The following is a 22,143-nucleotide window of genomic DNA, read 5'->3' on the forward strand; positions in this document are numbered from 1 at the left end:
ATTTTTTAAAAATCTTATTTATGTCTTTCAAAATTCTAACGCTAGCTCTACTTCAGAATTGGAAAACGATAGAAAATCTGAAATGAATTAAAACCAATAAAAAATTACAACCTTTCTACATTAATTAAAAATTATTAATTTAGATTTCGACATCAACCAATTAATACATATCAAACAAACTTTTCAATTTACCTATATAAAAATATTTTTAAACATATTTTTTTTAATAAAAAATTGCAACCTTCCTACACTAATAAAAAAAATTATTATTTTAGATTTTAACATCAACCAATTAATATATATCAAACAGCCTTTAAAAATTACCTATATATAAATACCTTTACTTATATTTAAGAAGATTATAATTTGAAATAAATTAGGTGCATTGAAATAACACGTCTATGTTAGGAGCTTCACGGGATAGGCGAGTTGGTAATCACATCGTGAGAAATCGTTAAAAAAACGACTCTGCATTAAAGGTCTCAGAATCGACAAGTGACAAGGTTGCCCCTATTACCGATTCCACTATATATTAAAAAAAAACATCTATATCGATTGCATTCCGGGAATTGAAAACTAACTATATCCATCTATTCATTCTTTCAAACTATATGCATTTACTCATTCTTTCTAACTATATGCACCTGATCTTGAAAATTCAAGACAAATGCCTTAACTATGGGTTCTACTACAACCCGCATTCATAAATTATATTTTACGTGTAGGCCACTCACATTGTTTTGCATTAACACAGTAGGGCAATTTGTAACACTCTTTGGCCACCACACATCATGACACATCAACTACGCTGGCATTTGAAAACAAAACATTTATTAGGATGAACTCACGCCTCGTGGTCTATATCCCTACCTCGAGCCGCTGAGATGTCATCCTTTTAGAAAATATAAAATATATAGTTCGTATTCCAAGCTCAGATAAATTATCAAATTTTTTATGTACGAAATAAACTAATACTAATTCATCGCTGCTCTATGTCACTGTCATTAGTGACATAATAATATTATGTTATTTATTTTTATCGTTATATTCAATAATTTGATATAATATTAATATTTTTAATAATATTATAATTATTTGAAATTATAAGAAATTAGTGAGTTATAATCATTTTTTATAAAAATAGTTATAGATGACGAATGATTTATTTAACAGAGTTGAATCTCAAAAAATGATATCTAATATAATGGGAAAACCCTTAATACTTAAATACATGAGAGTGAAGGGAGCTCTACTTGAATGGTTCATGAAACACAATACTTGCTAAGGTTTTGTAAATGGGGTGCACGTCAAGTGGGCTTGACTTTGGGGAAAACTCCATAGGTAAGAGCGCTTGAGTGAGAGGCGATCTTTGATAGGCGACTTCTGGGGAAGTCTTGGTTACTGGGTGCATGCCCTGAAAGTGTTGATTGATGCTATGTGATTTATTTCACTAGTTTCAATCCCACTTCTTCACCCCTATTAGCATCACTTGATGCAATGAGTGCTTAGTGGACTATTAAAAATAATGAGAAATTAGTGAGTTACGACTACTTGTCATGGAAATGGTCATAGATTAATGAATTACCGATGAAATGAGTGATAAGTGAACTATTAAAAAATCATGAGAAATTAGACAGTTGCAACTACCTTTCATGGAAGTGGTCATAGTTTAAGGACTAACTCCAGTTAAATCGCAAAAAATGATATCTAATATAATGCACTATGAAAACCCCTTAATACTTAAAGACAAAAGAGTGAAGGGAGTTCTACTTGAATGGTTCATTAGGCACAATACTTGCTAAGGTTTTGCAAATGGGGTGCAAGCCAAATAGGCTTGATTGTGGGGAAAACTCCACAGTTAAGCGCACTTGAGCGAGAGGCGATTTGGGATGGGTGACCTCTAGGAAAGTCTTCGTTACCAGGTGCAAGTCCCAGAAGTGATCACTGATGTTATGTGATTTATTTCACTAGTTTCAATCATATTTCGTCACTTGTGTGAGCATCACCTGATGCAATGAGTGTTAAGTGGACTATTAAAAAATCAGTCAGTTATGACTATCTCTCATGGAAATGGTTATGGATTAAGGACTTACATAATGCAATTAAATACCAAAAAACAATATCTAATATAATGCATTGTGAAAACCCCTTAATACTTAAATGTGAAAAGCCCCTAATACTTAAATACAAAAGAGTGAAGGAAGCTCTACATGAATGATTCATTTGGCATAATACTTGTTAAGGTTTTGCAAACGACGTAACAAGTTAAGTGGGTTTTATTGTGGGGAAATATCCACAGCTAAGCACCCTTGAGCGAGAGGCGATCTGGGATGGGTGACTTCCAGGGAAGTCATAGTTATCGAGTGAAAGCCTCAAAAGTGATGATTGCTGCTATGTGATTCATTTCACTAGTTTCAATCCCACTTCTTCACCCCTGTGAGCTTCACCTATTCAAAAATCATGAAAATTTAGTGAGTTATGACTACCTCTTATGATGGAAATGTTCATAGATGAATAACTTACTTAACACAGTTGAATCCCAAAAAATGATATATAATATTTTAACTTACAAAATTTATAAAATTAAAAGTATATAACTTATTTTAATAATATAATTTTATAATTCTAATGTAAAATTATATTAAATTTATTAACATTATATTCCTATCTCATCCACTTTATTGAAGCTAGCATTTTTCCCAATGACTAGGTAGAAGGCTTCCTAAAATTACTTTTAACTTTAATCAAAACCCCAACCTTTGACTCAAGTGGAGTTGGCATAAGGATTCCCGAGCTCATTGAACTAACATTCTTCCCAATGACTAGGTAGAAGGCTTCCTCAAATTACTTTTAACTTTAATAAAAACCCAAACCTTTGACTCAAGTGAGGTTGGCATAAGGATTCCCAATCTCAGCTAAACCACTAGATGATAAAGGAGGAGATCATCTTGAATAATAAGGATAATATTAAAAATATTATTACTTCAAAATTTAAAGATAAGTTATGAGAAATAAAAAGAAAAATGAAGCTAAGGTATAAGGAGGTGATCAACCCCAATATCGAAAACTATAATTGTCTTTATGTATTGACAAGTGTTAAAAAGAAAATGAACATTGCCAAGATAGGAACCAATTCTCATGAGCTTCAATGTGAAATTGTGGGTTGGTATATTCTCAAAACACATTGGGAAGGAAGAGACAATCACATATGGGATACTAAGAAAGTTGAAGATGTAAAACATTTTCTCTTGGACTTTCCAACTCTCACTCACATTCATTCTAATTTTTCAAAAAAAATACCACACCACCAACTTTATGGACTTATTAAATGAGCAAAACTTCTTTAATCTACTTCTCTCTCTTTTTTTTATCATAAAATTAAAATGTTAAAAAATCAGATAAACCATATTCATCTTAGAAAAAATTAATCATCATTAATATTATAATAAAATAATACAATATTTAAATTATTTTAAGATTTTTAAACAATATAAATTTAATATAACTCTAATTTTCATATAATATTAAATTTCTCCTACAATTTTAACATACCCATATAATTATAATACTAATCTAATATGATGAATTTTAATCTTAATATGTTAAGTGTTAATCTTCTTCAAATTTAAGGAGTTATGTTAATGATCCAATATTTAATGGTATGTTTAATGAAAGCTTATTTTCTATAAAGAGTTTTATGTGGACTAGTTATTTTTAAATAAAAATAATAAAATAATTTCGACAACAACCAATCATGATGATATAAGTGCTAATTTAACAACTAAATTATCATAAGATTTAGTAACATAAGAAATCATTATAACATTACAATATAACTTTAACATATTACCCTATATATTTTGGTTGTAAAAAAATTCATTATAACTTAACCATATAACATTAACATATTATACTGTATTGTCAAAGAGACCTGAGGTCTAAAAAAACAGAAAAGTTAACAATTGTGTCATGTTTTCAACAAGAAATAACGAAAACAATGATAATGATAATGTTTTGAACCAGAAGTAACAATGACAACAATGATAATGGTAATGTGATGGAACGGAAATAACCACAACAATGTAACAAATAACGAACAATGTCTCACATTGTAAGAAAGTAGGTGTTTTTTCATGAGAGATTAAACTCTATTCTATCGGATCCAGAGCAGGAGGGCGTGGTAATCGACGATCATCAGACGGAAAATTCTTTGACCAGATACAACAAATTCTCTTTTCATTAGCTGTGAAAATTTCCCCACTTCTTTCGTTGTATGCAAGAGACACTATTTGACCTGACAATGCCGCCTGTCTGATTTCAGAAGCATCGTCGTCGGTTGTAATCTTTGCCACGCATTGTCCGGTAACAATGCTGCTAATATTGATCGTACGATAATCAGACTCCTCAGCGCCGCAAACAGATATGATAATATCCTGCCCGCTTGTAATGTAATTACCCCTGTAAAAGTCATTCTCAGTAAAGGCGGGCATACGCATGGGATGGTCTTCAAATGTGATCAAAATGTCACCTCGCATATTACAAACTAGAAGCCTTTGGTTTGTAGTGTAGCACAAGAAGCGGTCCAATTTAGTTAGATAGTAAGGCTCCACCATTGCTTCAAAATTTGTGGGTACTACTCGAGGGACCTCATCAGATATATCAATTAATTCCATACTCCGTCCACGTTGTTGAAGACATATTCTATCATTGCCACAGATTGTAGCGAAATGTAACCGAGTTCTAGGGTTGAGATACACAATAGCTTCACGACACAGTTCTCCATTCTGTTTCCAAAAAATTTTAAACGAAATGCCCCATCCGTTGAAATACATCACTACGTACATATTTCCTCGACTTTGAAAATACCAATCTATTTTTCTTTCAACTTGTATGGTGGATATCTCATTGTATTCTTTCAAATCAAAAATTTTCAACACTCTCAGCTCTTCATTGTAAATTATGCCCCTGCAATTTGCAATATCTAAATCCCAAGTAATGGTGTCCGCTTCTTCTGAATAAATCTCTCTGTATTCGTTAGTTCGTCCTGCTTTTATAGTTGCTATTTCCACGCTTAAAATCTTGAGGTAGGGCAAGGATTCATGATAACCAACGATTATGAGTGAATTATTATTAGAATTGTAGTAAGCAAACTCAATCGCCATTGGAAAATTCAGTATTATAGGTTTACCATATTCGTCCATCAAGGGCGAGATTTCCCCCTCTCGTCCGAATGGAATGAGACGGGCGTTGCAGAAAACACATATTATGTCATTTGCGATGACCAAGTCTGTGACCCTTTCGTGTACGGGCAAGGCATGTAAATGGTAATCCCAGAAACTATTTGGCAGTTTGCCCGTTAACTCTCGGCGTTGCAGTCGGTGGAAGGAATTCATGGACAACCGGCTATTCCCGTAGCTTGACATTTTCTCTTTTCTGCGAAAGTCGCTGTGAGTACCCACTATTTAGCTTTCAATTCCGTAGCCAACAAATTCATTGCATCGAATAGAGGAAGAGGATCATTTTGGAAGCGACGCACCCCGAATTTCCCTTAGCCAACCTTTTATTACGTGTACAAAAAAAATGCATAATCTGGTGGTCATAGATAGTTATATTTCTAATATAATGAAGTCACAGCGATGATTTACAAAATATTCTATGAACGTGCTACAAATAAAATTGGAGGTAGCCGTGCCCACACTGCAAACTTCGAAATCTAAAACGTGCGTACACTCACGACTTCAAAAGAATTATGTGAGAATATTGGATCATGGTTGAAAGATATTAAAAAAAAACTAAGGTATCTCGCTAATCTATAATTGATTCGACAATATTGGTTATGTGATTTTGCCAAAGATTATCTAAACATTGTTCTATTTAAGACAACGTTAACTAAAATATTTTTTTGTCTTTATATATTAAAATTATGAAAAAAATTAATTAATTAAATACTCACTCGTTCTTCCATCACTTTAATGCCCGTTAATTTGGATTTGGATGAGTTGCAATATTTGTTTAGGTATGATTTTTATAATATGCGTTAATTTGGATTTGGATGAGTTGCAATATTTGTTTAGGTATGATTTTTATAATATGTCTTAATCTATAATTTAATAATTAAATTTGGAATTAAATTTTTGTATGAAATGCTAATGTTTTTGCTTCTTCCGAATTATATTAGGTTTTTTTTTCACTTTATTTTAAATACAATGTTAATAGGAATGAAAGAACTTTTAACTTTTAGCTTTTTTATTTATTTTAACTTAAATTTTACTGGTAATGTAAATAAGTTATTAGAGTAAACAATTTATTAAAGATGTATTTAGATAATAGTAAGAATTTAAATGATATTAATTGATGTTCTAGTATCATTAATTTTTAGTATTTGAATATCCCTACTCACACTAAGCAATAAAAAAATCTTAAAAGTAAAATATGTATTTCTAAGACAAACACAATTATTAAAAAGAAGACAACAATTCATAGTTAGAAAGAAACCAAAAGAGAGTTAATACACCAAATGTAAATGTAAGATTCACACTTTGACCATTCATATCAATAAAGTATATTCCATTCCTCCGCAATAGATTTCCATTTCATGAGTTGTGTGGCTTGTTGAGTTGTTCTTTTCCCCACTTTTGCCTCACCAAGGATGGAACATAATTTTTATTGTCCTCACTGATACACATCAAGCTTATTTTGGATACTCTTTTATTCTATGTTTAGTAATGGAAATTAGTTTGGACAAACATCCATTAAAATCCAGCTCGGCCATTGAAAGGAGAAAATTATGCATAGTGTAGCTAACTCACTTGAAATATTTAGGATTCCCAATTGATAAATTGTTGTAATTTGGAAAGCTATTACAAATTTATTTCAACTAGGATAATTTTTTATCTCACAATTATTATATGCTCTGGATTTGGATCACATGAGAATTAAGATATTCTTGTGATGATCTTTCTTTTTGAAAATAGGCTTGTACTATGAGATTACAGAATAATGTACTCCCTGCGTGGTAGGTAGGCATAGATAGGATTAGAAGGGGAGTACCAACATTGCAATCCTATAGTGCAAATTTTCATTAATGGAAATTTCTACCATTCATGACTCCATATATTTATTTGTATTAGGTTGTGTGTTGTGAAAATCACCATCCCTTGTTAAGGAGTAAGGGTCATCCTTCATAGCAGGGATTACTAGTTAGAGAGCTATTGCATTTGTGTATTTACTTTCTCTCAATTATGATTCATGTGTGATTTATTGTTACTATTACATATCTTGTTCATGCATCAAGTAGTTGTATAATTATAACCTCTATTATTGTGTACTAGAATAGGTCGAGTCCCTTCATTAGCTTTATCATTATTTGATTGATGTTATAGTTCTTTGACTCATTTAATTCATTGAACGAGTGGCTTAAGAATGGTTTGAGTGATGAATGGTTTCGAAGAGTTCTTTTACTTTTCAATAATAGTGATCATGTGATAGAGTTTGATTCATCCCGCAACTGCGTGTCTTTTCTTTTTACAATTGTGAGCAAGATTTTTGGTGTGACAATAAGAGTTCTTTAAGTGTTTAGAGTGGCATTACAATGGTTGGTTTTACAATTTCATTAGTAATAGTTTCCATCTATTCTTGCATATACTTTGCATGATAGCCTTGAAACGAAAATCCTACCTAGATTAGCAATATATGTGTGAGTTGATTGGTTCTTCTCATTTGAAAGGATAATTGTTCCACCCAAAATTTTGGTGTCATTTCAAGGGAACACTAGTAGAGGTTCATATGTGTGACTAGCTTGATAACATGCATTTTATGAGAGTGTGGTATATTTGTTCCTAGCTCTGAGGTTTTAGGAAAGTAAGACAAGAGGTAAGAACCTAGCCATCACTTTGGCATGCTGAAGTGGGGTTGGCCTCGTGAGGAGTCAGGGCACATAGGATTGCATGGCATGAATAGTGAAGAATAAAAATAAAATGTCCCCAAATAAACTAACTATGCAGATAGAAGACGACAAGGGAGAAAGAAGAAGAATGATTATTTGGGAAGAGTAATATATATACAAGAGATCATTTCAAAACTTGAAGCAAAATCATCTACTTGGAGGGGAAACACCTTAGAAGAAAATATTAGGGAAATTTGCGCAACAAAGGCCAATCTCCCCTTAGTCATCTGTGTTGGGCACATATATTAGGGAGGTAGAATTTTATGAACCTTTTATATCAAATACAAGTCCTCTAGTTTCTAGACTATCTGTATCAATAAGGAAAGTATATGAAGGCTTGATAGAAGGACAAGGAGATACAGACAAACATGATTTGGAATCATGTCTAGAAGAATGACCACTTCATCAATACATCCTAGATTTAAGTTGTGTTATGAAGTAACCTTATGAGAATATTGTTATAGAAGGTGTTGTGAAATCATTAGCAGCATCTGGAGAATGAACAGTTTGAGCAACCTAAATAGGTTGAATAGCTTAAGAATCTCCATCACCAAGAAGAGATAATTCTCCTCCACTTGGGGTGCCACCTGTAACAACTATACCAAACTCTCAATCTCTTAGGTAGAACCAAATGGGAGGTAGTGTAATTACCATCTTTGATTTTCCTATTGGAAATATCCATGGACAAGACCCAATGGAGAGCATCCCTTTGTTTGCACTTCCTACTTTCTAGGTTACAATTATAGAAGATTCAAGTACATTTATTTTTGAATTTCACATCCTTTGTAGGAGTACACCATCGATGAAAAAAACCCAGAATTATTTCTAGATACATTAATGGGAGTTGCACTGAGATGGATTAGGAGAATTGGTGGAGCGTCTATTACCTCCTGGGATGGGATCAAGAAGACCCTTTTAGAGAAGTATTAGGACTATTATCATTGTAGAGATAATATATATGAACTATTTAGGATCAATCAGACACTAGAAGAAACATTAGAAGAGTATTTTGAGCTCCTTCAGTATAATTTGAAGATATCTTAGAATAGTAATCTGGACAAGGCGATAGTTAAAATGAATGTCATTAGAGGAATGAAAGATGATTTCCTTGACATGCTAAATCTTCTAGGGAAAGGAGATATATATAAGGAATGTTATGATGAAACAAGGTCATGACATATGATACTTCTAATATGATTCTAAATTCAACCAATAATGGGGAAACATGGGCATAAATTAGAAACTTGGTGGAAAATTTTAAAGCTAACATTACGAGGTTGGTGTCCTACCAGATTGATAGGTTTCATGCAAAGAAAAAACACATGGAACTAGAGAAATTTATAGCTATATTCTTCTTTAGGTCAAGGAAGAAACATCCTCTGAGGGAATTTCCATTTAACATATGAAATATATGTGAGAAGGACCAATCGATAGAATATTGTCCCTCATTACCTAGATTAAAAGCTATCTAAAAGAATACAAGAGAGGATATTGAAGAGGCATATTTTATTGGGACTAATAAGCCTTTCCATTCTAGGTCATTAAGTATGCTACAAGAACCCTTCTCTTCTTTTAATTCTTGGCTTCGTATGTATGGTCCCAGACAAATTCAATTAAAAAATGTAATAGTCAGTGTTGTAACGATCCTCAATCCACTTAATTATAATATTATCTCTCACCCTTTAAATAAAATTGTTGTCAATTTATCGAGAATAAATTTCAAACCTCTGATTTATCACATCTTGGAAAAAGGGTTAAATTTTGTCATAGCTACAAGAAAAATGTGTACTCAAGACATTGTTTGTAACAATGAATATGGGATTAAAGAACCACGTGAAAATGTTAAGGAGTTTATAAGATAGGGTTGAGCTATTGCTATTAGGAATGTTGGACCTCCCAAGAGTAACATCAACAAATCGTAGTCCTTAACCCTTAAATACTTAAATGATAAACCAAATATTGCTTTTCTAAATGTGGGATTTTTGCAATCTTAGATAAATTTGAAAATGTGAGAAAAATGATAGATCGCCTCTATGATAGTAGTAGCAAGAAAATGATTAATAAGAATCCTATTAAAGAAGTCTGAAAAGGGGTCCTGCATGGTAATGTATCTAGTAGTACCCTTAACCCCTTAAAACAAATTATTATTGAGAACAACCCACTCACACCAAGGATCTATGTGCAAGATACAGAAATATGCCCCCCCACTAAGACCCATCATCAATACAATAGGTGGACCCACTTGTATTCTTGCTAAATTCTTAGCTAAGAAACTCAATTCCCTTGTTGGCCTCACGGAGTCCTAAATTAAGGACTTTGCATCCATTGTTAACAAGCTAAAACATATTAAGCTATATCCTAGGGATATTTTCGTGAGCTTTAACATTGTCTCTCCTTATACAAAAATACCTAATAAGAAGGGTATACAAGTTATCAATCACATTGTTGGTATGTACCCAACCTCTACCTTTTTTAGCCTCCAGGGTGAATTTTACGAAGAAAATTGTCGAGTTACCATGAGTTCTCCAATCTCCCCTTTAGTTTATAAATTGTTCATGGAAGATTTTGAAACCAAGGATTTGAATTTTTCTCAATTCTACCCTAAGCTTTGAAAGATGTTCGTCAATAATATGTGTGAAATATGTACCCATGGTTAGAACCAGTTAGACCTAGTTATCCAACATATTAATTCTCAATATGATTCGATTAAATTCAAATGGGAAGTTGAGGTAGATGGTAGCCGTCCTTTCCTTGATGTTCTTATATCTAGGATGGGAGATGTTTCCATGCTGCACCAAGTTTTTCGTAAAAATACTCACACAAAAAAATATATTCATGTGAGTCTTTATCATTATTTTGTGCAAAGATTCATAGTTCTTAACACAATGGCTACCTATTCTTTGAGAATTTCTAATGAGATTGACTTGGATGATGAGAAAATTTCATTATATAAAACACCAAGTTCTCAGATATTTTCAAAAATCTAGTAAAGGGCCTAAATTAAAAATTAACCCAAGGACTAGGTTACCAATTTCCAACTTCCCTTCATCCATGAGGTCACTAACAATATTTCCCATAGTTTGAAGAAGAATAAGGTCTTCGCGACCTTCAAGTTTCTTAACACCATTTAGAGCTACCTTAGAGTAATCAAAGACCCAATCGATATTAAAAACATGAAGGTGCTTACCTAATCCCTTGCTCCTATGGGACACCCTACATTGGGGAGATTGACCATTCCATCAACCAAATAATTTAGGAGCACACAAATGACATTAATCTTAATCAGTCCTAGTCCTCATCTCTAGCTAATCATGTTAAGAAACCTAAACACCACGTTTGTATTGACAATTCCTAGGTCATTGCTAACATTGATCACTTTCATCATAGGATGTTGAGGGAGGCCATCAAGAATGAGAACAGGGTGAAAAATCTCGATAATAATAATGGTTGAAAATTAAGTAGCATTTGGATTCCCACCCTTCCTTCATAACCAACTTTATTTTTTACCATGTTTCTTTTATCATCTACTTATAAGACATAATTCCTACATGGTTTAAAAAAAATATTATTTAAAAAATAATATTCTTTAATATATAATAAATATATAAATATATAAAATTTCTTATAATATATAATATGAAATGTACCTTTAATATATATATATACATATACGCACATGGAATTTTAGAATATATTTAACATTAGAATATATTTTATAAATAGTGGATATAAGAATATATAAACATTAGACATATTTTTAGTGGATATATTTGATTTAATAATATTTATAAACATAAATTTAGATAAAAATATTAAGACACATTTTTAATAAATAATATTACATAAATATAGTTGTATATAGAATTATAAGATATTACAATGATAAACTTAAAAAGATATGAATATAAGATATGTTTTTGAAATAGATATTTTATTTCAGTGATATATATATATATATATATATATATATATATATAATCCCTTTTTTAATATATTTATTTTTATTAGTTAGTTCGTATAGTGTTTACTATATATTAAATTTGTTTTGTAACCATTAGTCTTTTTAATTCATTAATATACTTTAATAAATATATAATTTTAATAATTAGTTATACATTATAAAATATTATTTTTGTAAAATATTATATTATTATTTACTTAGTTAATAATATATTAAATTTATTAAGTATTAAATTTATTAATTTATAGTAATAAATATTAAATTTTATAAAGTATGTGTGACTATTTCCAATGTTTAAATTTTGAACATTATGTATTTTTATTATTTAAATTTTACTTTAGATTAGATTAGATTTTTCATTTTCGTCTTGATAATGAACCACATTAGTTGGTTTCAATTTCTTGTCAAATAAGAACACAACTCTCACAAGATGATCCTTTGCTCTAAGGACTTTTTCATAGCTCATCGTCAAGACATCTTTCCCTTTCTTATCTTTTCCATTTCAATCATTGAAATAAACTCTAATCTAAATGAAACTACTACACAATAAACCTCAATATATAATGGGTGTTCATATAGTGATTGTTCCTACTCACTATAGTGATGGTTCCACCTAATTAGGCTATGTTAACAATTAAATATAATTCTTGAGAAGTGAAAGCATCTGAAGTTTAAATGATGGGTAAACAAAAAATTTCCATCACACAAGACTTTCATTCCTATGCCCCTAGGCCCTCCCATCAAAGGGTAGCCCAAGATTACGTTGTGATACCAACAAAAGGTTACAGAAAACACACAATATAGTTGACATTAGTCAAATGACGGTACATATAAATACGAGAGTGTTATCTACTAATAGAAAAACTAACTTGCACACATAATCATATAATTGAGAGAATATATCAACAACGCACCAATATAGGACTACTAGTCACAAGGAATCACACAACCAATCAAGTAGGCCTAAACAATTTCCTGATAATAGGAACAAACCCATTAACACACATTGATGCAAGTGGGAGTTACATGCTCTAATATGAACAAGTTTGGTATGAAGTGAGTTATGATAAAATATTAATGTGGTTGATATAATGAAAGGCTTCATAAATATATAAAATATATATATTGCAACAAAAATATTATTATTAAACTCGATTTTATTTAACCCTTGAGAGTCTCACATCATGATGAAAAATAGAAGCGTTGAGGATTTTCTATCTTTTACCACCTAGATAGAAGACAATTTTTCTAAAATTATTTATGCTTTGAAATGCTCTAGGAAATGGGTGGGAGGGAGCCACCTTGCATGGATACAATTTTTTAAATTTATTAAAAATCAATGCAACCAACAAACTCTGTAACACACTATAGTTGTAAGCATGCGGATGTTGAGCATATTCCCTTGAAAGTCAATTTAAATTGTCAATTAATTCCTTTTTAAAAATAACAAATCATGAGCCACCTTAAGTTAAACTAGGAAGCTTTTGGCTAATTAAAAATCTCGATGATGAAATCCTCTAAATCTATATATATATATATATATATATATATATATATATATATATATATATATATATATATATATATATATATATATATATATATATATATATATATATATATATATATATATTCCTTTATAATTAATAATAATTTAAGGAGTAGTCTACCGAGGGGGAGGAATTGCCCAGTTTCCGTCGTTGCTCAGAAAAACTTCTAGCTCCGACCGCCGACAATTCCTCCGCCCAGCTCCGCCACCCTCCGCATTTAATGACGTCTAACAAGAGTTGCATCATCGTCTTGCCGCCATTCACACCTCAATTCGAATTTGGGAATTAACCGCAGGCTGCATTCGACCCGGCACTCCCCTGCAGCTCACGAGGTCACCAGAACAAGTGGAAACTGGACTCCCGGGCTCGACTCCTACTCCTCGGAGCTTAATCCTGATGATGCTTTGATTGTGTTTCTGGATCAGCCCCCCATTCAGTTGAGAAGATGGGCATGTTATCAAATGTTGTTGGGTAAGGTTAGGCATAAGTTTAAACATGTTCTTTTGACAGAAGTTAAGGGGGTTTTTGTTTTAGGTGATGCTATGGCTGTAGTTAGGAAGAAGAATGGGATTTATTTGACTGTACAGGACAGGACCTGGAGTGATCTTATGCTTGAGAATGGCACATGGAGTGATCCTATGCCTGAGAATGGCATAGACATTGGATTGAACAGTAAAGGAAGTAATGGTGTAAGGATGTAGGGCATATTTGAGAGCGTTTATGGGAACCAACTGTGGACTTCGTTGGACAAAAGGGAGAAGGAGATGAAATTGGTGAACAGTGGGGTAATACTTGGTGGGATCCAGCCCATTAGGCGTTTGGCCAATGCTATGATGACGGAGATTGTGAGAGTTGCATTGCAGAGAAAGAGTAGGAATCCATTCCCAGACAGTGTACTGCTTACATATCTTATTCAGAAGAGCTATGTGCTTGGGAAGAAGGTAATGGAGAATGTTCACACGGTTGAGAATTCGGATTCTATTGTGCATTCCTTGGAACAGACTAAGCAGAAAGATTTGTTTTTCAGAAAGAAAGCTTCTCCTTACATAATACTTCAAGGGTATGTAAATTTGGTTGGAAGAGCCAATATGACCGCTATGCTTTTGGATGACATTTTCTCATCACAGGCAGATGCGGTGGCTTATGAGGACTGTGTTTTGGCATATGCTAGATATCAGAAAACCAGATAAAACAATCATTCGGTCGGCATTGATTTTATGGTGGAGCATGTTATCAGTTTCGTATTGGGATTTTTTCAAGATTAAGTTGGCTTTGCCATTGTGCAGTGTATAGTGCAAATGACAGAATCTCCATGTATGTAGAACCAATTCCATTTCCTCTATATTCCAGTCCCTCTATCTTGTCTTTTTTTGAACCCATGAACAAGATTGGATGATTGTATCACTATAAAGAATAATAATATTGTTCCCCAGAGTTGTTGGGAACCTTCTGTCCAGATGCAATTTCTTCTGTTCTTACTGCCTTTCTTCTGTTCTTGCTGCCTTTTTTCTGTTTTGTTCTGGCTCTCTTCTTTCCCTGTTTTTTCTATTTGTGCGGTCGAGGATAGACTGATGAACGCGTTTCATTTTTTTTAATGAATGATTGGTACCTACCTTAAAGATGCATCCTCAAAATAAAGTTTATCCCCATTTGAAAACACAATGAAGTTTTATTATTACTGTCAGAAGATTACACAGGCAATGTAGAACGCCCAAATCTTATGTAAATTTTGCAGACTACACTGGCTGAATTTTAGCAGTGTGTAAGCTGTCAGCTATGAAATCAGATGGTTCAATTTTTAAGAAACTTCGCTTCTGAAGGTTAAAGATGCATCCTCAAAATAAAGTTTGTCCCCATTTGAAAACACTGAAGTTTTATTATTACTGTCAGAAGATTACACTGGCAATGTAGAACGCCCAAATCTTATGTAAATTTTGGAGACTACACTGGCTGAATTTGAGCAGTGTGTAAGCTGACAACTATGAAATCAGATGGTTCAATTTTTAGGAAACCTCGTTTCTAAAGGTTTTCCGTGTTGCAAATGTCAGGGTATCACTTTTCTTTCTCAGAGTATGCAAACTGTTAATGGGTTTGGAGAGCTTTAACGCTCGACTTCAAAGTGAGCTTCCTGTTAATCTTAGCAGGAGTGTATTATGTTAGGAGGGACTGTTGAAGCCCAGTTATTTCAGTAGCCTGAAAACCAACTGGGTACATGCAAGAAGCTGCAGATATGAACTTTGGGAGGTATGCTTTGTTTTGCAGCTGAGTAGTTTTAATTAATTATGGCTTTTGGTGATCTTTATCCATTAAAAAAATGGACACAGGAAGCAAATGTGAAAAAACTATGTAGCTTTTTTCTGAAACAGCAAAGTCTTTACCTTCTTTACCTTCTAATGTTTCTTTTGGTATAGTCTGTCCTTGTGGAATTAAGGGAGCTGTTCGAGTCACACTTTAGGATATCATATAGGTCTTAATTTATAAATCATGCAGTACACTTGACTGAGGAAAAGTACATATTCAGAAAATGCCATTTGAACCAAGAATTTCAGTGTGGTAGAGTTTACTTAGGGCCTATGGAATATATGGAAATATCAAGTATAATATCTTCTTGAGTTGAAACCTCGTGACTTTGCTATATATGTATCACTTTCAAACATCTATGTTGCAGCTAACATGCCTGAAGATGTAGCAAGGGTCAGAAAAATGATGACAGACTATGGTTTAGAAAAGTAGCTTGGGCAAAACTAGACTGATCTAAATAATGCTATGCATGAATTCAGTTTAGATAACTCACACTCCAAGGCAGAAGAAATATATAAAATGTTGGAGAGGTTGTCTAACGAGATGAGGGATGCAGGATATGTACCCAATAGAGGTTTTGTTCTACATGATATTGAAAATGAATAGAAAGAAAACTCTCTCAGCCACTACAATGAAGTGTTGGGTATTTCTTTCGGGTTCATTAAAACAACTTCAGGAGCATGTATCTAGATCTTGAAAAAATCTTCGCATTTGTGGGGACTGCGACATTGATACTAAGTTTATCTCCAAGATTGTTAGCCATGGAATAATAGTGAAAGATCCTACCCACTTTCATCATTTCAAGAATGGACTCTACTCCTGTGGTGATTATTGGCGATATTGATTGAGGCATGAAATAGACCATATGATGTTTAGGCAAAAAAATGGTTATGGATAATGTTTTGTGCAATGTGAAGTCTGCATGGAGGACGTATTATGAAAATATCACTGCCTCAGAATATTAGTGATATGCAAGAACAAATTATTTAATTCTTTACATCTCTCATTTGAAGATGAGTCCAATACAATATTTTGCGATATGTTTTATTACATTGGAGAACAATTAGAGGTATTTTATGCAATAAAATAAATATGTTTAAGAGCAAGTTCCAACAGTGTGGATATATATATGTGTGTGTGTGTGTGTGTGTGTGTGTGCGTGTCAAAAAAAGGAAATAAAATAAATGCAATAATCAGGGATCAAGGTATAGGAGTCCTTAAAACAGATTACTACATTTTTTTTTTTATATCTGAATGTAGTTATATCCAAAATTCAGTGTATCAGCGGGAATCGCAAAGGAGAAAATTATTAGTCTCCCTTAATAAGTTTTCTAAAATTGAGGCTCTAATCCTGCTAGAAAACAAAATGAAGAAAAGCCTTGAGTATCTTCATCCATCTCACATATCATGAAACCTCATCAGATTGCTAGAATTCAATTTATGTGTGAGAGTATAGATGGATCAGGTTGGTAGCGTTGTTGGCCAGTTGATGTACTAGAAGCTCAATTGAGCCGTTTTGGTAGTCATGCTTGTGCTTGGGTGAAAGAAACATGGATGTGGGCACACTTGAATTGTGGGGAGACAAGACTTTTGCTTTAATGTGTTTGCATCCAAGGATGGATGTATTACACATATCGAAACCAGAAGTGTAGATTTATTGGTGTGTGTGTTTGATGGTATTGGAGCAAAGCTGCAAAAGTGAGTTTCTTAAGTAGTCATGTATATGTTTGGGTGGGAGCAAGATGCAATTGGGTATCCTTAAATTGTGCAGACCGATGAGCCTAAGATTATGCTGCATTTACTAAACCCAAATGACATCTAGGTCCTTGGTGTTGTTGATGGTGCTAGAGCAAAGGTGACTTGCTTAGGTAGTTGTGACCATGTCGGGGTGGAAGAAAGATGGAAGTGGGTTTTAGAGACATAGGACACGCTCTGACATATGTTGATAAGCCTAAGATTCTATTGCATATACTAGAGAAATAAGGTAGAACTTACCCTGGATGATTTAGTCCTATTTGAGGTATAGGATTTGCCGTCAGATTAGATGCAGGTTACTTGATTAAGTACTATTTGTTGCTTCGTTGATGGGATTGTGAGTCCGGAACCTTAGATCTAGATGCAGGAGTTCCTTTCCTTCATGGTTGTTGTATTGGGCATCTAATGTATTCACAAGGGAATTAGCAAGAGGGCAAGTAAAAGAGCCAAGTCAATGTTATTGATGGTGAAGTTTCTTACTTGTATTGCATTCTTCGTAGGATTCTTTTTTGGAAATTGTTTTGAGAAATATGTCTTAAAGTTGGAGTTGCAATGCATAACATGGACTTCCTTTAGCTTAAGTGCTAATTTGGAGAGTTATCTATCCAAGTTTGTCCGCCCCTTTTCTTCAACATGCATATCAAGAACAATTAGCACCCATATATAATAGTGTTCCATGGGGATGCCTCCCTAATGATGCCCCTCACCCTCTCCCCTCCCATGCTCCTATGATAGGGGGATGCTTGGGGAAATGTTTCCCCATGACCCCTTGTTAGATATATGTTGGGAAACACAAAGGAAAAATTTCCCAGTGTGGGGGGTGTGTTCCCCTAGGAAAGGGTTGACTGTTCCCCAAAGAATTGGTTGCTTCTAGGCATTCCCCAAATTTTTTCCTATAAAGGCTTAAGAACTGAAAAAAAAGAAAAAGCAAAACAAAAAACACAAAAACAATATGTAAAATTACCCTATCTCACTTTCGCTTTTATTTTCCTTTTATTCACTTTCATTCCTTGATGCTCATTTTATTTACAATGTTCATTGTCCATTGTTGATTTTCAGTTTTAACATTGTTGATTTTCAATTTTAACTTTTGAGTCTTGACTCTAGACATTGATGACCTTAGACCGAGTCTTTGATTTTTCACTCTTTGCTATTTTTGAGTTTGAGTAATTTCAATTTACTATTTTAGATTTCAGTATCTGCTATTTTTTAAGTACATTTACTATAATAACATCACTATTTATCTTTCATTTATTGTTTATGAATCAATGTATTTCATTGTTGAACCTTAATCTGAATCATGTTTATATCATTTACAAATTTGAATTTAGTACTATTTTACTATTTACTGTTTAGTATTTGCGTTGCACAATGATGAATTTGCATAGGATGAATTGTTATTGTTGGGATTTGGGGACCCTTATGCTAGGTCCTTGACCTCCCCCCACCCCCCTGAGTTCCCCAAAAATTTGTGGGTGCTTCCACACGTACCCCATGTGTCTCCTCGCTTTTGCACTCCCCCATCTGGAAACTTACTGGAACATTGATATATAGCATTACAAGGGAACCATTAGCACCATTCAATTTGGATATCTTTGGGTGAGCAGCTGTGACTAAGGGATGTCTATTTTGCCAAATTTTCCCAAGATTTGCATTACAAGGGAACTATTAGCACCATTCAATTTGGATATCTTTGGGTAAGCAATTGTGACCAAGGGGTGTCTATTCTGCCAAAGTTGTGCAAGATTTGCATTTGGCACCAATCATTGTCATGGACATTGGCACACATCCACAAGCATAATCACAAGCTTTAGCATGTCACTTAGTAGATTTGAACCTTGGTGGTGGCTATATTAGCTACCTGCTTACATTGACCAGGGAAGCCACCATTGATAGATCAATGAGTGTTTTATACTTGGTTTATTGCCTTTTTAATTTCTTTCTCTCCTTCAAAGTCTCATTCTTTAAATTTTATGTTTATTCAGTTCCTAAATGTGGTACACTAGTAAGGGCACGTGAAGTTCAGGATTGGCATACAACCCTTTTAGATGTCATGGTGAACGCCCGATATTTTTTGGTTTACTTCATAGTCACCAAACATGCCAAGGCATCCATGAAGAAACTAATTTTCCTCATATGGTTCCCTAACATTGTGACAGAGTTAGGCATGTAGTTAAACAAATTTACTTATGTGTCTGTCAATCTGTAAAAATACTTTTTAGAGTAGTACTAGCCTGTCAAAAGTGAAAACACTTGTGATGTTATATGACAAATGGCATTTTTGTCACACATAAGGCATATACATGAATCATGCTTTGCTTAGACAATGCTCTGTTAGTCTAGGGTTATGTGATTTTGGTGTATGGAGAGTCGATAAGGATAAATATTTTTAGAGTTTGCAAGCAATTCCAATAAAGTGGTGATTTCTAGATGTGTTTTTTGCAGAATAGTTTCCAGTATTGAAAGTGTTGCAGTGTAAATGAACACAAATTATCTGCTTTTATGAATTATATATGATTGAAAAACATGTTGAGTATTAGGAAATAGATAATTGTCTACTTGTTTAACATGAATTTATTTTTATTTTATTTTTCAGGTTTTTGAAGTGTAAAAAATGGTGCAAAAGTGGTGTTTATGCATTGAAGTGTCCTACTTTCCAAATCTAGGTCGAGCAGTTATTAAATTTGTCCTTTACAATATGGAAAAAAATCATTTATTTCATGGAAAGAGAGAAGTGCCTAGAATTACGACAAACAATGAGGCATATTATATTGCCCTTGTTGAAGGGCTAAAAGAGTCAAAACGACATGATGTCTATGATATTGAAGTCTTCACCAACTCGGAGTTGATATGTAATCAGATGAAAGGCATCTATCAGGTTCAGAAGGACAATTTAAAACCTCTTCATAAGGAATCAATAAATTTGAGTTGTCAATTTCAACATTTTACCATCAATCGCTCTGCAGATATTGAAAACATGTCGAGAATAGAAATTAGTTTAGATCCTTTGCATTATTTTATAAAATGTGGATAAATATAGGGTAGTTTTGGTATTTTGACATTGCTGTAAATTATGTCTGAGCTTAATGAATTTAAATTTTCAAAATTTCTATAAGGATCTTAGAGGCATCTTCATAAGCATCACTCTGTTTGTGTGATAAAGTAAGCTCTCACATCACAAACACCAAAGAGTGTGCGTGATTACTTTCAATGATACAACTGGTCCTTTCCGAAAAATGTCCAAGCCATGTAGTTTCGAAGATCGTAAATGTTTAAACAAGATGGAAATTTTTTTTATTAAAGAACTTCAAAAATATAATTCCGACTTTTTTATTGTAAAATTAGATTTTCCATTCAAAAAAAAAAATTCAGGTATTGTTGAAAGTAATCAAGTCCTTTCTGCAATCTTTAGAAACCTGAAAATCAATTTGTCTAACGTTGTCCATATTATTAACAATTTTAATATGATGTGATAGTTATCAGATCTTATGTTTTACAAGATACCAAAAGTTTCATGACAGGATTAAGAAAGTGCGTCATATATGGCTTCTATTTATATTTCAACCATTATTCTCATAATAAGGAATGAAAACAATTAAGAGAGAGCAAAGCAATAAGAATCAAGGGCAACACTAATTTTGTTTTTCATTCTCAAACTATTTGTGAGAAAGTGAAACTAATGGTGAACAAAAACCATAAGCATTATGGGTAACACAAATTCTTCCATCATGATCTATGCGATATAAATATTAACACCACAAGCATGATTAATGATAAAACTGTTTCAATGATAGTCCAAGCCCTAGAAAGTTAATTAATATTTCAAAGAGACATCACCAGGTACTTCATTCATGCAATGATTGTATAGAAAACACTATCTTACCACTTATAAACACATGCAAGATTGTATTGCAATCATTAAATATTACAAACTAGTAAACCATCTTATTTCAGATGCTTAGAGATCATTCTAATCTCCCTCAAAATTCAGTTTATAGCCAAAAACTTACCTTTAAGAAATATGACAGATATGACAAACATATACATTATGATTGCAGAACATGATGACGATATTCAGCTAGAGCCCATATGGGGAAGATATTATGATAGGCAGCATAAACCATCACAAAGCAGCATAAAGGAAGGCTTAGCAGACCTGAAAGACCCATAAAGAGAGGTCTGAAGATATGAAATGGTACAAAATCTGAATAAACTTGTCAATAAAGGGGAGTGCTCAATGCAATGCAAACTATCAATATAAGTTAATGACATGATACTTTTATACAAATGAGATAATGCAATAATATTTCCCCAAGTAAACACTACGGGGTGATGTTAGAATTAATTGTACGTAGATACCTCTCTACTTGCAATTGGTAAATGGAAAATCAAGTAATTGATAACACATAAGATTGAAAATAGGTTTTACTAATAAGGGAATAATTTTCTTTGTTACCAGTTCAACACGAAATGAACTAAAGATAGCAAAATGTTCAAAAACATCTAAAAATAGCATAGGTTCATGGCTCTGCAATTATTAACCTGTTGAATCTCCACTCTTTCTTCACAAGTACTCGATTAAAGTTCCAAACTAACTACAGCTACAAATCAAGTTTAGTTAGCAGTATATT

At 33.0% G+C, this 22,143-nt stretch overlaps 1 protein-coding gene across 1 annotated transcript; it reads right to left on the reverse strand.

Annotated features, from left to right (window-relative positions):
* Nucleotides 1–4,148: 4,148 nt before the first annotated feature.
* LOC149266830 (uncharacterized) lies at nt 4,149–5,423 on the reverse strand. Its single transcript, XM_089409256.1, has one exon. It carries the CDS (start codon nt 5,421–5,423, stop codon nt 4,149–4,151), a length of 1,275 nt encoding a protein of 424 aa, XP_089265382.1.
* Between the last annotated feature and the right edge of the window lie 16,720 nt (nt 5,424–22,143).

This window comes from Pinus tabuliformis, chromosome 6, assembly GCF_031772625.1.
Source record: "Pinus tabuliformis cultivar Carrire ecotype Pingquan chromosome 6, CPIR1, whole genome shotgun sequence".
Taxonomy (NCBI): domain Eukaryota; kingdom Viridiplantae; phylum Streptophyta; class Pinopsida; order Pinales; family Pinaceae; genus Pinus; species Pinus tabuliformis.

Excerpts from the sequence above, each read along its gene's own strand:
- LOC149266830 (XM_089409256.1), bottom strand. The coding sequence starts at position 5,423 with ATGTCAAGCTACGGGAATAGCCGGTTGTCCATGAATTCCTTCCACCGA.